This window comes from Capra hircus, chromosome 2, assembly GCF_001704415.2.
Source record: "Capra hircus breed San Clemente chromosome 2, ASM170441v1, whole genome shotgun sequence".
Lineage (NCBI taxonomy): Eukaryota > Metazoa > Chordata > Mammalia > Artiodactyla > Bovidae > Capra > Capra hircus.
The window spans coordinates 3,502,897-3,516,243 of record NC_030809.1 but is presented as its reverse complement, the minus strand read 5'-3'; the positions used below and the strand labels follow the sequence as shown (position 1 = coordinate 3,516,243).

The 13,347-nt window shown below is 53.6% G+C and overlaps 2 protein-coding genes across 3 annotated transcripts in view; one reads left to right on the top strand and one right to left on the bottom strand.

The window, feature by feature from the left end:
* On the bottom strand, window positions 3,286-9,265 carry UBXN10 (UBX domain protein 10). Its single transcript, XM_018054989.1, has 2 exons — window positions 9,200-9,265; window positions 3,286-4,536 (listed from the first exon to the last, which is right to left on the bottom strand). Exon 2 carries the CDS (start codon window positions 4,519-4,521, stop codon window positions 3,676-3,678), a length of 846 nt encoding a protein of 281 aa, XP_017910478.1. The 5' UTR covers window positions 4,522-4,536; window positions 9,200-9,265; the 3' UTR covers window positions 3,286-3,675.
* Window positions 8,584-13,347, top strand: part of PLA2G2C (phospholipase A2 group IIC) — a 26,449-nt gene continuing 21,685 nt past the window's right edge. Inside the window, exon 1 of one of the 2 annotated variants that reach the window (XM_005676905.3) lies at window positions 8,584-8,970. In XM_005676905.3, the coding sequence (XP_005676962.2) occupies window positions 8,735-8,970 (236 nt within the window). In that variant the 5' untranslated portion in view covers window positions 8,584-8,734. The remainder of the gene's footprint in view (window positions 8,971-13,347) is intronic. The other variant, XM_005676906.3, reaches the window with a different exon arrangement.

Below are 13,347 nucleotides of genomic sequence, written 5' to 3'. Positions count from 1 at the left end.
TTTGTCATGCCTGGTAGTGAGAGAGATCCATCACTAGTCTTGGAAGTTTTGCACTGGAATCAAGCCTTGTTGTATTTTTTGGTGTGTGTAGGGGGTGCTCTTGCCTGGAGAATCCCAGGGACAGAGGAGCCTAGTGGGCTGCTGTCTGTGGGGTTGCACAGAGTCGGACACGACTGAAGCGACTTAGCAGCAGCAGCAGCAGCAGCAGCAGCAGCAGGGGTGGCTGCTGGCCTATGGTCGCGCTCACCTTGCCTCTTCAGCAGGACTGCCCTGGATTTGTGGCTGTGGGCTGGGTCCCTGGGTACTTTCAGGGCAAGGACTGTTGTGTCAGAACCACCTGCCATCTGTTGGTGAAAATTTTTTGGATTCTACAGGATGAGTCACTTCTTTCTCCTGCTGTTCCTTCTGCTGCCAGGATGAATTTACCTACTGGACTTTATCAGGGGATGTGCTGGAGTGGCTTGGCATGCAATGCTTTGTCCTGTGCGAAGTTCAGGTCCTTGATGAGCAATCGTCCCAGGGCCAGTGCTAGAAGAGGTGGGGAGGAGGCTCCCCTGAGTTTCAACAAGACGGAGAGATGACCAGACGCCATCCAGCCTGGCCCTCACCCCAGGGCCCTCCCAGATAGCGTGACAGCTGTTGCCTTCACCTGGCTAGAGTCCACAGTCTAAGGTGGTTCCACATTTTCTTGCCAATGCTGTCATGCTAGGGTGCCATCGTTGGCCAGCAAGCACAGCACAGGGCAAGCCCTGGGTGACTGTTGGTTAAACAAGTAACTCAGGTCTGCCAATGAGGGGGTCAACTTCAGACCTACCAGGGCCACCAAGAGTTGGGTCCTGGGCTCGGCTTAGCCCGTGGGGACAGGGCACCTGATGGGCAGTACCACCTACAGAGCCAAGAACTCTGAAATTCTGATGCAGTCTGTTCTTGACAACCTCAAGAGGAGAGTGAGTACTGGAATGGTCTGGGGGAGAAATTCAGAAGTCTCTTTCCATACAAACAAGCTTAATGCTTTGATAGGTTTCCCTGCTGGCGTAGTTGGTAAAGAATCTGCCTGCAATGCAAGAGACCCCCTGCAATGCAGGAGATCACGTATGATCCCTGGGTTGGGAAGAGCCCCTGTGGAGAAGGAAATGGCAACCAACTCCATTATTCTTGCCTGGTAAATCCCTTGGACAGAGGCACTGCGGGCTACAGTTCATGGGGTCGCAAAGAGTTGGACACGACTTAGCGGCTAAACCACCACAGTGCTCTGCCATGAGCTGAGATCAGCAGCTTCGGGAAGGGTAGACATCTGGAGTGCCTGGGAAAGAAGACTTGGAACTCACAGTAGAGCCAAGTGCTTTGCCAAGGAGAACACTGCAGACCGGGTCCAGGCAGCTGTCTGTTCGCGAGCCAAGTGTGGTGGCCGAAGTCTTGGGCTGAAACAAGAAGACGCACGTCTCCGCCAACTCATCTTCATGTGAACTGACTTTTATTGTTAGTACTGTCATGTCCTGTCCCCTCTCACACACACAAAAAGCTCATTAAGGAGTTTCAAATCTAGCTTTATTAACAGATCCCCAAATATACTAAAATATTTCTATGCTTTATATGTTCCAATTTTTTTCCCACCACCCCAAAATTCTAAGCTAGTAGCAGCAGCAAATCCCTAAGTGCACAACATTCTAACTCCTTTAAGCATGCTCCATTTCACTGCAGTTTGCTAAAGATTTCCTGCCTGGAGAAATTACCAAGTCCCAGGTGGGTGGGATTTTATTCTTACCACAGAGTAGGTGTGATTTCGTGGGAGGCTCTTCCTCCTATCTTCCTCGGAGATCAGAGGCAGAGTTCTGTGCTCCAGTCCCAGGTGGGAGGCGAAACTCCTGGACTGTGAGTACCAGGCACAAGTAACCTGGCCCCTGGCCCCCCTGCAGGGTCAGCGGCTGGAGGATGGGGCCAGTGGCGGGGGCCTGACCAAGGCACTGCCCGCCCTGGCTGACCTTTGCAATCAGAGGAGTGGCTAACCAAAATGGCATTAAGAAATGTTGCAAAACATTCCAAAATGGCCTATTCTAGAATGATCTGGGTGGCGTGGGATGCAGTTTGGGACAAGGCAAGCCTTCTTCAGAGAAATGATGCTGGTGTTAATCTCCGGGGCTGTGTTATTGATTTGCTGGAAGTAACATTTCCAACTGCAGGCCTTATCTACACGCAAGATGCACCTGTTTTTGGTTTTGGTTTTGCTTTTTTGGCAGCGTGTGGGATCTTAGTCCCCTGACCAGGGATTGAACCCACGCTCCCTGCATTGGAAGCCTGCAGTCTTATCTGTTGGACCACCAGAGAAGTGCTGACATGCACTTGCTGCGATACTTCTAGAAGCCCTGCCTTCTCTGTGTACCTAGCAAGCGGGGGTGCTTATCAGTACTCAGGGCTTCCTGACAGCACAGCTCTGGGAGGACAAGTGTTCCCCACTCTGAAGGGCGATTTGGCCATAAAGGGGGTCCAGATGCGACATGGGAGCCTTGCTGAGCTCACCATATGAGGAAACTTTGGCAGATTTCCACGTCAGCACTTCAGAGCTGGAAAAACAAGGCTCGGGGGTCTGCCACACAGCTGCAGGCATCATGCTGATTGACCGGACATTTACTTGGGCACGTGGTCTCAGCACAGGTGCAGCAAAGCAACACCAAACCCAGGCGCCCTCTCCCTCCAGGGGATTCTAATTCAGAGACCGCGGGCACCTGTGTTACCTCCAGGGCGCCTCTGCGCTTGAAGTTGGGAGACCCTGAAACTGGGGGATAAAACAGCGTATCCACACCTAGATCAGCCAAGGGGGCCTTTCCTACAAACTTGTGCAGACTTGTGGGCTTTTGTGTCATTTAAAAGCAAACGATACCACCACTGGCAAATGCCAAGGATGGCAGATGCTGCTGGCTTTTCTCAGTTTGGGGAAAATCTTGTGCACAGAGAGCAGCTTCCAAAAATTGTAAACCTGGTCAGACTCTGTCAAAAATATAAAGTGGCCCCTGGCTACTCGCTGCTTATGGAAGGGATTTATTTTCCAGCTCTTGGACTCTCTCAGAAATGTTGGTGTGCTGGGGGATCTGTATTAGCAAAAGACCTATTCTTTCCCCTGAAACCACCTCACACAAACGGTAATCCCCGAGAAGTCGGGCCACCCGAGACTGGCAGAGGGGCTGCTCCCCAAACAAAGTCAACTGCCTGCTTCTTAAAGATGCCTGCAAGGAACACAAATGCCGGTGCAGTACTTCCTCAACCCTGGTTATTTAACAGACCAGAATCCTCTCTGGGAAGTGTTTAATCCTGCATCAAATACAGAAAGGCGAACCGCTGGCTTCCAGCGAGTGCAAGTTCATTGCAAAGGCAACCAGGTGCTCCAGGAAGGACCTGAGCAGCAAAGGAGGGCTGGGCTCTTCAGGGAGCAGCCTCGGTCACTCGCCAGTTCACTCCAGCGCTGGAGAGAACTGAACAACAGGAAGAGAATCTTCTCAACGCATTTGGTGCGTGTGTAGATTTCACGGCTGTGAAGAAGATGCTTGGAGGGTGGGCATCCCAAGAGCCACAGGTGCAGCAGGTCTATATGGCACTTGGAAGCAAGCTGCTGGGGAGGCCGTGGCACCCATGCATGCACCTCGCTGAGACACCCAGGACCCCAGTCCGATGGCTGCAGACTCAGGACCAACCTTCCCCCTCTTCCTGGGAGATGCCCAGCACCGACTTGTTGGGGATTCCACAGTCCTGCAGAGACTTGCTGAGGTCAGAGAAACGTCTCCTGGGCACCTCCATCGTCTCAACGGCACAGTGTTGGTAGGTGGCCTTGTTCTTGTGTTCGGCCACGGCCACGACGGTCTGCAAGTCATCAGTTGGCCGGAAGTGGCGGATGAACCTTCGGCCTGAGGGTGAGCGGATGGCGAGCAGCAGCCTTGGCTCTTCATCTGATGGCTCTTTCAGGTCTCCGGCCCTGGAGGAGGTCTGTCTCTCGGTCTGCACGAGGACTCTCCTCTCTGGGGAACAGGTTTGAGCCTGGGGATCTTTTTCACCCATCTTTGTGGTGCAGGCCTCCTCCTGGGAAAGAGCCTGGGCGCTGCTGAGCTGCAGGGAGCCAGCCTTCTTAGCGACAGTCTCCAGGGCGCCCTCCTCCAGGGTCCTCCTGTTGATGGAAGGGAGGACTGGGTATTTATTGAGGGAAGAGGACGCCCCAAAGGGCGCCTGCTGCAGCAGCTCTGGGATCTCACTGGGGGCTCCCTGATCTGGAGATCTGGGGGTGCAGGCTCCAGGTTTCTGGCTGCTCGGCGACTCGCAGGGAATGGCCGGAGGTAGAGAAGCTGGGGTGCGGCCAGAACAACCCTCTGTGCCCAGGTGCTTGTACAGCCTTGGCCGAGTACGTCCCTTGGCAGACTTGGGCCTCGTGACATGCATGTTTAGTGAGTCTGGCTGCCAAAGGAAGCTGTCGGTCGCCGTGCTGCCAACAGGGCTGCATTCAGCGGGGGCTATAGTCACAGGGGCTTCGGTGGCCATAGCTTCTCAACAGCCCTAAGGAAGCAGGAGAAAAGAGGAGGCCATGGGTTAAATGTTCTGGGACTTCTGGACCTGAGCTGTCCCACTCCGCACGGGCCAGCATAAGGACCAGCCACAGTGGGGGCGGGGGAGGGGTGGTGCAGAGCAGCTTCTCTCTAGAAGCTGCAAGTCACTCATTCATTCACTCCAGGCATTGGAACGTATCAGTGAACCCAAGTCCTTGCAGCTCAAAATATTACAGTGAGAAGAGGCCTGGAAGGCCTGCAGGAGACTGCCTATGAAGCAGGAGTGCCCAGATGCTCAGCCACGTCTCACTCTCCAATCCCAGGGCCTGCAGCCGGCCAGGCTCCTCTGCCCATGGGATTCTCCAGGCAAGAATGCTGGAGTGGGCTGCCGTGCCCTTCTCCGGGGGATCTTCCCCACCCAGGGACAGAACCCAGGTCTCCCACATTGCGGGTGGATTCTTGACTGTCTGAGCCACCAGGGGCTCCCTTTGTTCCAAAGAGGGCAAGGAATCCTGTTCGGTTGCCCAGCCGGGAAACCACGCTCAGCTTCACTTAAGATTTGAAAGCTAGACCCACAAGTGGCGTGCACTCCTTACAGAGGAGGGGCCCAGTCCTCGCTGAGGAAGAGCCCCTCTCTGCCACCCCGGTTTTCCCTCCCTTTATCCTTTCCTCCCTCTTTTCCCATCTCCTCAGAGCTTCTTTTCATTCAACCTTGTGTGGCTCAGTGCACCTCACTTCATGCAATGACCCTCTGCTGCCCTCAGTCACCAGGCTAGGGGAGGAGAGGAGACCCCACTGCAGGTCCACTCACTAGCCAGAACTCAGGGAGGACTCGGCTTCCAGACCGGGGCCGGCAGTCCCTTTCCCTAAATGGCCGGAGAGTAAATATTTTCGGCTCTGTGGGCCACAGTCTGTCGCGGCTACACATCTCTGCCCGTGTAGTGTGAAAGCCACCATCGACAGTGTGGAAATGAACGGGAGTGGCTTTGCTCCAAGAAAACTGCCTTTCTGGACACTGGCATTTGAATTTCGTACCCTTTTTCATGTGGCACGGAAGAGTCTTCTATTTTTCTCAACCATTAAACATGGTTGTTAGCTCATGCTCAGTCGTGTCCGACTCTGTGCAGCCCCACGGACTGCAGGCCCGTCGTGCTCCTCTGTCCGTGGGGATTCTCCAGGCGAGGATACTGGAGTGGGCTGCCTTGCCCTCCTCCAAGGGATCTTCTCGACCCAGAACAAACTCAGGTCTCCCGCCTTGCAGGCAGATTTGTTACCGTCTGAGCCACCAGGGAAGCCCTGTTAGTTCGTGAGCCACACAGAGTGTGGGGACTCTCCCTGGTGGTCCAGTGATTACAAATCCACCTTGCAATGCAGGGGACGTGGGTTTCACCCCTGCTTGGGGATCCGTGGAGCAACTAAGCCTGCGTGCTGTAACCAGTCTGTGCACTGCATCAAAGGTCCCACGTGATGCAACTGAGACCAGACACAGCCAGATAAGTAAACAAATATTTAAAAAAACAGAAAGGAAGAGTGCTGCCCCAAGGCCATCAAGCAGCCTGAGAAACAGAACCCAGGTCCGTAACACCCAATTCTCAAGGGCCAAGCTTGGCCTCTCCCCCACCACTGATCATGTTCTGTTTTTTCAGTAGCTGTTGACATTTCTGGTACATTGCTTTCTTCATCTATAGAAGTAGCTGCATGACCTTGAAAACATTATGTAACTAGCTCTAAACCTCAGTCTCTTTGTCTGCAACAGGAGGACAGTAATATGAAGCAGAGTAGGTAAGGCCATAAAAACCAGACTTGTAAAAGCTTAGGCTTTTCTGCTTTTGGTTTCCTCTTTGTTTAGTGCTTTCAATTATTTAAGGTCCAAAAGTCTTACCAGCTGCCTCAGAGTTCTTTTCCAGGGGGTCCTGCGGTGGGTCCACTCCCAGTCACCTCTAACTAGCTGGGTGACTCACAAGCCCCATGTCTACCCCCTTCACTGCTCAGAAATGCCAGAAGGTGGACTCCAACGAGCTACTGCTTATGAAACTGTCTCCAAAAAGTGTTCTAATGTGTCCCTTCTTCTCCCACATTTTATTTATTTATTTGTGGGCATGCCACAAGGTGTGTGGGATCCTAGTTCTCTGACCACAGATCGAACCTGGGCCCTCAGCAGTGAAAGCACAGTGTCTTAACCGCTGGGCCATCAAGACGTCCTCCCAGTCCCACACTTTAATCATATACTTACCTTTCATTGACTTCCGCTAAGCTACCTTCATCACACAACCCTGAGTGATTCCCATTCTGTGCATATTACGATCCCTGCCTAATCTGAGGGTGTATGGCCTTCCTCGCTACTAAAACCACAGCTAAAACAAACATGCAACATTCCTATGTATTCCTTAAGTCCTACTCAGCTCAAAGTCTGCTCTGTCTGAACTGCAAGGCCCTGTGCGTACTCCACTCTGCTCACAGCCTGAGCCTTTCCACACTCCCAAGTTCCCACTTCGTCTTTCACACTCAATCTGGCTGCTGGGGAGTTTGGGAGCCTTCTCGGCATTTAAAAAAAAAAAAAAAAGCCTGCCCAACTTCTTGTTAATTTAATCTATTTTCTGATCAACTGTGAAGAATGTGGGGTTTTTTCCCCTTTAATTTTAAAGCCTTTCACTTGTAATTAAGCAGCTCTGCACCTGAAGTCAGGGCGGCATGGGAAGGTCAGAATTGCCCAACTGTTCTGCCAAAGAGAAGCTCAACTGGGAAGCCGACTCCCCCTCTCTGCCCACCCTCCCCCCCTCGAGGAAGGGCTATTAATTCGCCACAGCTTCTACAGAATTATCACAGACTTGGCTTCTAACTCCCACACATGCCTGGGGAAGGTTTAACTGTCAGTAAGTTTGGTAACTTAGAAACCTCTTCCTTAACAACTTTGGCGAGGAAAGTCATGTGTTCTCGCAGGCTCTCTGCTGGATTATTTTTAACAGGAAAACTTGACTGTGTGCATGCACTTTCTACACCTTTTGGTGCTATATAATTATCCATGTTCAGGGGGTGTCACAGTCAAGACACCCTGGTCATAAGATAACATGACTTTGAGCTATCTCAGAGGGGAAAAAATCCTCAATTATGACTAATTCCTCTAAGCCCACTCATGGTTATTTAGAGATTAACACCTCCTTCAGGTAAAAGCGTTCCATCGAACCTGCTTTCATAACCCTCTGCCTCCTCGCGAGTGCAGGGACCATCTGCTACGTGGAGGGAACACCAACTCTCCCCAGCTTCTCCTGCAGGGAGAGGGGAGGTGGGGGAAACAGGTGTCTGGGGACCTGGGCCAGCGGTGCCTTTCGATTCTCACCTTGGGTCTCACGCTCTACCTGGGAGGCTTCTGCCACAGCCATCGTCAACCCTGCTAGGCTCAGCTCACCACCTCTAGGCCTGGCACACTCTCAACCACAAAGTGATTTTTGACAGGATCTAGGCGTAGGCTTCTGTCAAGCTGCCAGCTGAATAGGCAAGTGGCCTGTTTACTTAAAACATAATAGCTGTACCCAGAGGCCTGCTAGGAGTAGAAAACAAACACTGATAACTGTTCCCAAGGAACCACCAAAGGACAGGTGCCCATTTCTTAGGATTAATTACCAAATCAGCTGGAAAGAAGGAGAATTTTGACTGGAGAAGCTAAAGTCATATTCCTGCTTTCCAAAGGCTCTGACCTCCCCACAGTGGGTCAAACCACCCTATATCACTCACAACCCAAATCTAAGCCTACGATAAATGCAAGAAAATAATAGCACCCACATACCATCTGCTGGTATATACCAAGGATACATACATTTGTTTTGAATTGGTCTTCTAAAAATGTTTATCAGTTAATACTCTCCCTTGCCAACCCCCACCCCTCCTTGTGAGGCTTTCAGGATGAAAACACTCAGAAGAAGCAGGAGAGGACAGCTGGCCTGAAAATGAGAACTCTTTGGTACCATTCCCAGTTCTGCCGGGGACTAATGATTAGAATACACTGTCCTGCACAGAGAGCCAAGTTCAAAAGGGGGGCGTGGAGAAACTGGACCACAAGGCCACCAAGTGATCAAAGATTTGGAAAAGGAATTGGGGATGATTCCAACAGCAGTGAGGAGCGGTGATCAGGGGTTGGTGGAGGGGAAGAGCTCAATTCTTTTCCAAATACAGGCAGCTCCAGAAGGAAGCAAGCTTGGGCAGCAGGAGCAATGTGGGAGGAGGGGCAAGAAAGAGCCTCTAGAAAGTGCCAATTGACTTGGGTGAAAGAGCACTGGTCTGGGGGAGGCTCAGAGCTGGTTCCGGCCTCTGCCAGAGTCACAGGACGTTCGCCTGTCCCTCTCAGTCTGCGTCCGGTCTGTACTGCCCAGCCAGGAGGACATGGCCCAACGGTTTCCAAGGCCCCTCGGCTTCAGCAGAGCCCGGGAACCGTCCCATTCCGGCAACGGTGAGCTCTGGCCAGCTGGGCTGGCTTTGCCCCTGGGGAGTAGCCCCTTCTCTCCTGGAACCCCAGCCTGTCTCCCGGGGTTCACCCTTGGGCTCTGCTCTGGGGAGGCCTTCCCCGGGGTGGGGGAACCGACGAGCCCTGCGGGGCTCGAGTCTGGCCCCTCCAGGCCCCCGGGGAGGCAGAGGACAGACCCTGGGGCCCGCCCAGCGGCCCAGCCGGCCGCGCTCACCTCCCCGCGCGGCTCCATCTGCTGTCGGTGGCAGGGCCCAGCCCGCGGGTAAACAGCCCGGGTCTCCGGGGCAACCACGCGGGTGGGCGGCCACGTGCTTCCGGTCTGACCGGAACAGCCAGAGCGGGTGGGGAGGGGTTGGGCGCGGTGGCGGTGAGGGGGTTGTCCCTGGGAGACTAGGGGCTGGGACCCGTGCCTGGCCTCCCCTGCCTCCTCTCTTCACTCGTCGCTTGCCTGGCTGCTCATCTCCTGCGGGGAGAGGGCACCAGGCGAGGGGAGCCCTGGCCTAGGGCTGGGAGCGGCCTCCTGCCTGCCTCAAACCCTTTTTGTGAGCAGTGGCTTAGGCCCGGACCCTCCTCAGTGTCCCGGGTTTTCAGATGAAGCTGCTGAACTGGCTGATTCTTGGGAACCCGCGAATCCCAGCCGCTGTTGTAAGGCCCTCTGTTTGGGTCTGGTGCCGCTTGTCCGCCTAATGTATGCGCCTTATCTCAGCGCAGCCTGCCAACAGCTGCCTCTTGACCTCCTTTCCCTATCAGCCTGCCACTCCCAGGCCACATCCAAAACCCTCCTGTAACTACATCTGCAGCCGGCTGACCCTCCTGACCGCTCCTTCTGCTTTGGTTAACTCCAGCCACTTCGACCATGCTTGTCTTCCAACACCTTACAGAGGCCGGTTCATCGCCTTTTCTGCTTTCTCCCCTTCAACCTGCGTCTTCCCTACCCTGTCGAATCCAAGCTCCATTGCCTCAGCTGTTCCCTCGCCAGAGCCCGCGCCCTGTGCTGCGGTCTTTCCATCGCTCCCACCGGATGAAATCCCAGCCAGTCCACCCACACCAAGGTCCTGAAGAAATCCGGACGGGGGGTGATGTCACGGACATGTGCGGCCTCCAACCTCACCCGGACCCTCAGCCTTACCACAGAAATCCTTCCAGCTCAGCTCTGACTCCGTTCTTCTCACTGGCTGTTTCAAACCTTGTCCTCTCTCCTGGAGTCTCTCACCTCTCCCTGTTCCTCCTCCTGCTCAGAAGATAACCTTTCTCCCTCTTCAGAGAGAAAATAGAAGCCGTCAGACGGAAGCTTCCTCAGCTCTCTGCCCTCAGAGCCGCAGACTCGCCTACTTCTGTCTCCTTGCTTTTCTCTCTCCCTCCGGTTCCAGTGAGAGGGGACCCATCCTCTGATTCTAAGACCAACGGCTGCTCCAGGGCTGCCCTGAAGCCTGCACCCTGTCCACGGGGCCCCACCCATCCGCAGCCTCCCCACACTCCAGACCTTCGCTCCTGCTGTCTCCTCTGCCTGGAACGTTCTTCTCCACTCTCCGCAACCCTTCATCCCCTTCCTTTGCCTCGTGCCCACCTATTCTTCAAATCCCAACTTAATAGATGAACGTATTCTTCCAAGATAGCACTAAGGGAGCCTCAGAAGGAATCCTCCCTGGACTCTAGTCTGCCAGGCCCTGTTCTAGGCTCTTGAAATTCCAAAGGAGTGACTAGCGACTGTATCATCCGAGGACTTGGTGGCTCAGACAGTAAAGAATCTGTTCGCAATGCAGGTGACCCGGGTTCGATCCCAGAGTTGGGAAGATCCCCTGGAGGAGGGCTTGGCAACCCACCCCAGTATTCTTGCCTGGGGAATTCCATGGACAGAGAAACCTGGTGGGTTACAAGCCACAGGATCACAAGGAGTCGGATACAACTGAGCAACTAACACTTTCACACAGATTGCTAGAAGATCGTGTTAGGAGACATTCAAGAGCCGTATATCATCAGAAGAAGGAGTTCAGATTCACTGTGTAGCCTGATGGCAATACATTTGCTACTGTGGCTAGCTCAGATACGTGGACCCAGGACTCTAATGGAGCACGGCCCTGACCCTCTGGCAAGGTGTTCACACTTGGCTGAGAAGACAAGTCACATAGCCATAAGGAGTTACAAAGCAGATCCTTCTCGGCACAGTCTGAGCCAAGGCTGGAAGAGCAGCGCGGGCCGATCGTGATTATGAGACAAGTGACTGGCAGGGACGGGAGGTTCTCCGGGGGCCTGAGGAAGGGGGTTGTTTCACCAGAGCTGTCTCTTCCCATCTCAGAAAAGAAGCACCTGTTCTGCGGGAGCAGCTGGAGAGGGGCCTAGGCTGGGCAGGCTTCCTGCGCGGGTCACCCCCTCACCTGCCCTGCACACCCAAGGAGGCACCTGAGGACCCACAAGGGTGCAGAAGGTGGAGGTTTTTGGAGCTGATGGTTCTGCAGCTCTGTGCTGCTGGCTTGTTTCTTGTAAATGATTCTGTCAGAAAATATCTAAGCCAGGCTCTTCAGCCCTTCAACGCCCACCCCAAAAAAGATGAAAGTGGATTCTTCATCAGCTATTTTAATATCACCTAAGGATTATGCAATCCTTTGGAAAATCAAATTGGCTTCTCACCCCGTTTGTGTGTGTGAGTGAGTGTGTTTGTGGGTGTGGATGTATCCCCATGTGGGCACACAGGGAAATGGTGCTTATGCCTGGGGTCTGTTTCATCTTTAGCGGCCTGTGCCTTTTGCTCCAAGGGGCTGTGGAATGCACAGCTCGGGGGGTGGGGTGGGGGGGGGCGGGGGAGGCTGCAGGGAAGGGAAGCAGAGGAGGCCGGCCAGCCAGTTGCTGTGTCTGCCTGCTTTTTAAAGAGAAGGCTGACTCTGTGCCTTTGTCTCGCCTCCTTCTTTGAAGAGGATGCCTTTAAAGGATGAACCCTGTAATTCCGGGTCTCTGGCACACATACAAGGTGGATTCTCAGTAAACAGGGCCATGGATCACTGCCCTGTGGGGTGCCTGTGGACTCACCTCCTTTCCAGCCCGGGGTCTCTCTGCTCCCCAGCCCTCTTCCTGGGCTCCAGCCAGCTTGTTCCCCAAATGCACCCTCAGCTTTTTCATCTTCAGAGTCTTCATGCCTGCCTGCCCGGACCTTGGTCCCTTCCTTGAAGTTAATCCAAATTCACTGATCCTTTGAGACTCTTCTTAAAAATCACCACTTTCTTGAAGCCTTTCGTGACCATACCTGCCCCCCACACAGTCCTGTGCTTTCTCTAATCCCTTTCAGTCCAGTGGAACCTGCCAGAGATGGCACTGTGGACTTTACTAGGTCAGCTCTTCTGATCTTCATCACTCTCCTCCTTACCAATGTAGTTGCAAAAAACAATTGAGCCTCAGCGCCGGACCCCCCCCCCCCGCCCCACCCAAGCTAATGATTGGCAGAGAAGTGTTAGAACCCCAGTCTGGCTGATTCCAAAGCCCACTGTGTACCCTGCAGCCTCTTCTCACTCCTGGCGTCCCACCTGGAACTCGCCTTGTACCCACCTCTTGTGCTGGAAGAGAGGTGGCAGGTGTGACCTCTGGGGTCAAGGCTTGAGTCTGAATTCCAGCTCCACCACTTGCTAGCTGGCCACCTTGGGTAAATGCTTTAATTTCTGTGGACCTCAGTTTCACATCTTAGAGTGAGATGATAAGAATTGGATTGTTGTGAGGCTGAGATGAGATAATGCGTGTACAGGTCTTAGCACAGTGTGTGGCCGGTAGTAAATGCTCGGTGAGGGTTAAGTCCATTGCGCTGTTGTTCTCGGTTCACAGGGCACCTCCCCTTCAGGCGGTTATGAGCTCCCTGTGGGCAGGAAGTTGCCTGTGTCTGTGTCCCCTGCTTTGTGGTGGGTGCATAGCAAATGAGAATTAGGGTAAGGGCAGTGGTGATGTTGATTGCACAGCTGACTTTTCTATGAGAGATCCTGCACGCTGCCCATTGGTATCCCCCCTGAGGGTATGTGGCTTGAAGTGGAAATAACCTCTCCCAGGGCTGGGCTGAAGTCAGGAGCTTCAGTTTCTTAGCAGCTTGTCCCCAGAGACCAATTGGCCTTTTCCTCTGTTTGTTTTTCAATTAGAGACTTGTGGATTTTGGCGTCTGTGCCCCCGTGGCCCAGTCTGTCTATCCTCAGTCTCATTCGACATGTCTACTGAGGTCACAGCCTTGAAGCAGAAGGTCAGCTGGCCGGGTCGTTTGGTAAACAGGCCAAGAGACTGGCACAGTTAGTCGTGCCTCCTGATGAATCAGCTTCCTGAGGGCACTGCAAGAGAAGTTTCTAGAGAATGAAATTTGCCCCTTGAAGTACTGTAGCTGGTGTTTTTTAAAAA

What these genes read in the sequence shown, in the direction of transcription:
- UBXN10 (XM_018054989.1), bottom strand. Translation starts at nt 4,521, where the DNA reads ATGGCCACCGAAGCCCCTGTGACTATAGCCCCCGCTGAATGCAGCCCT.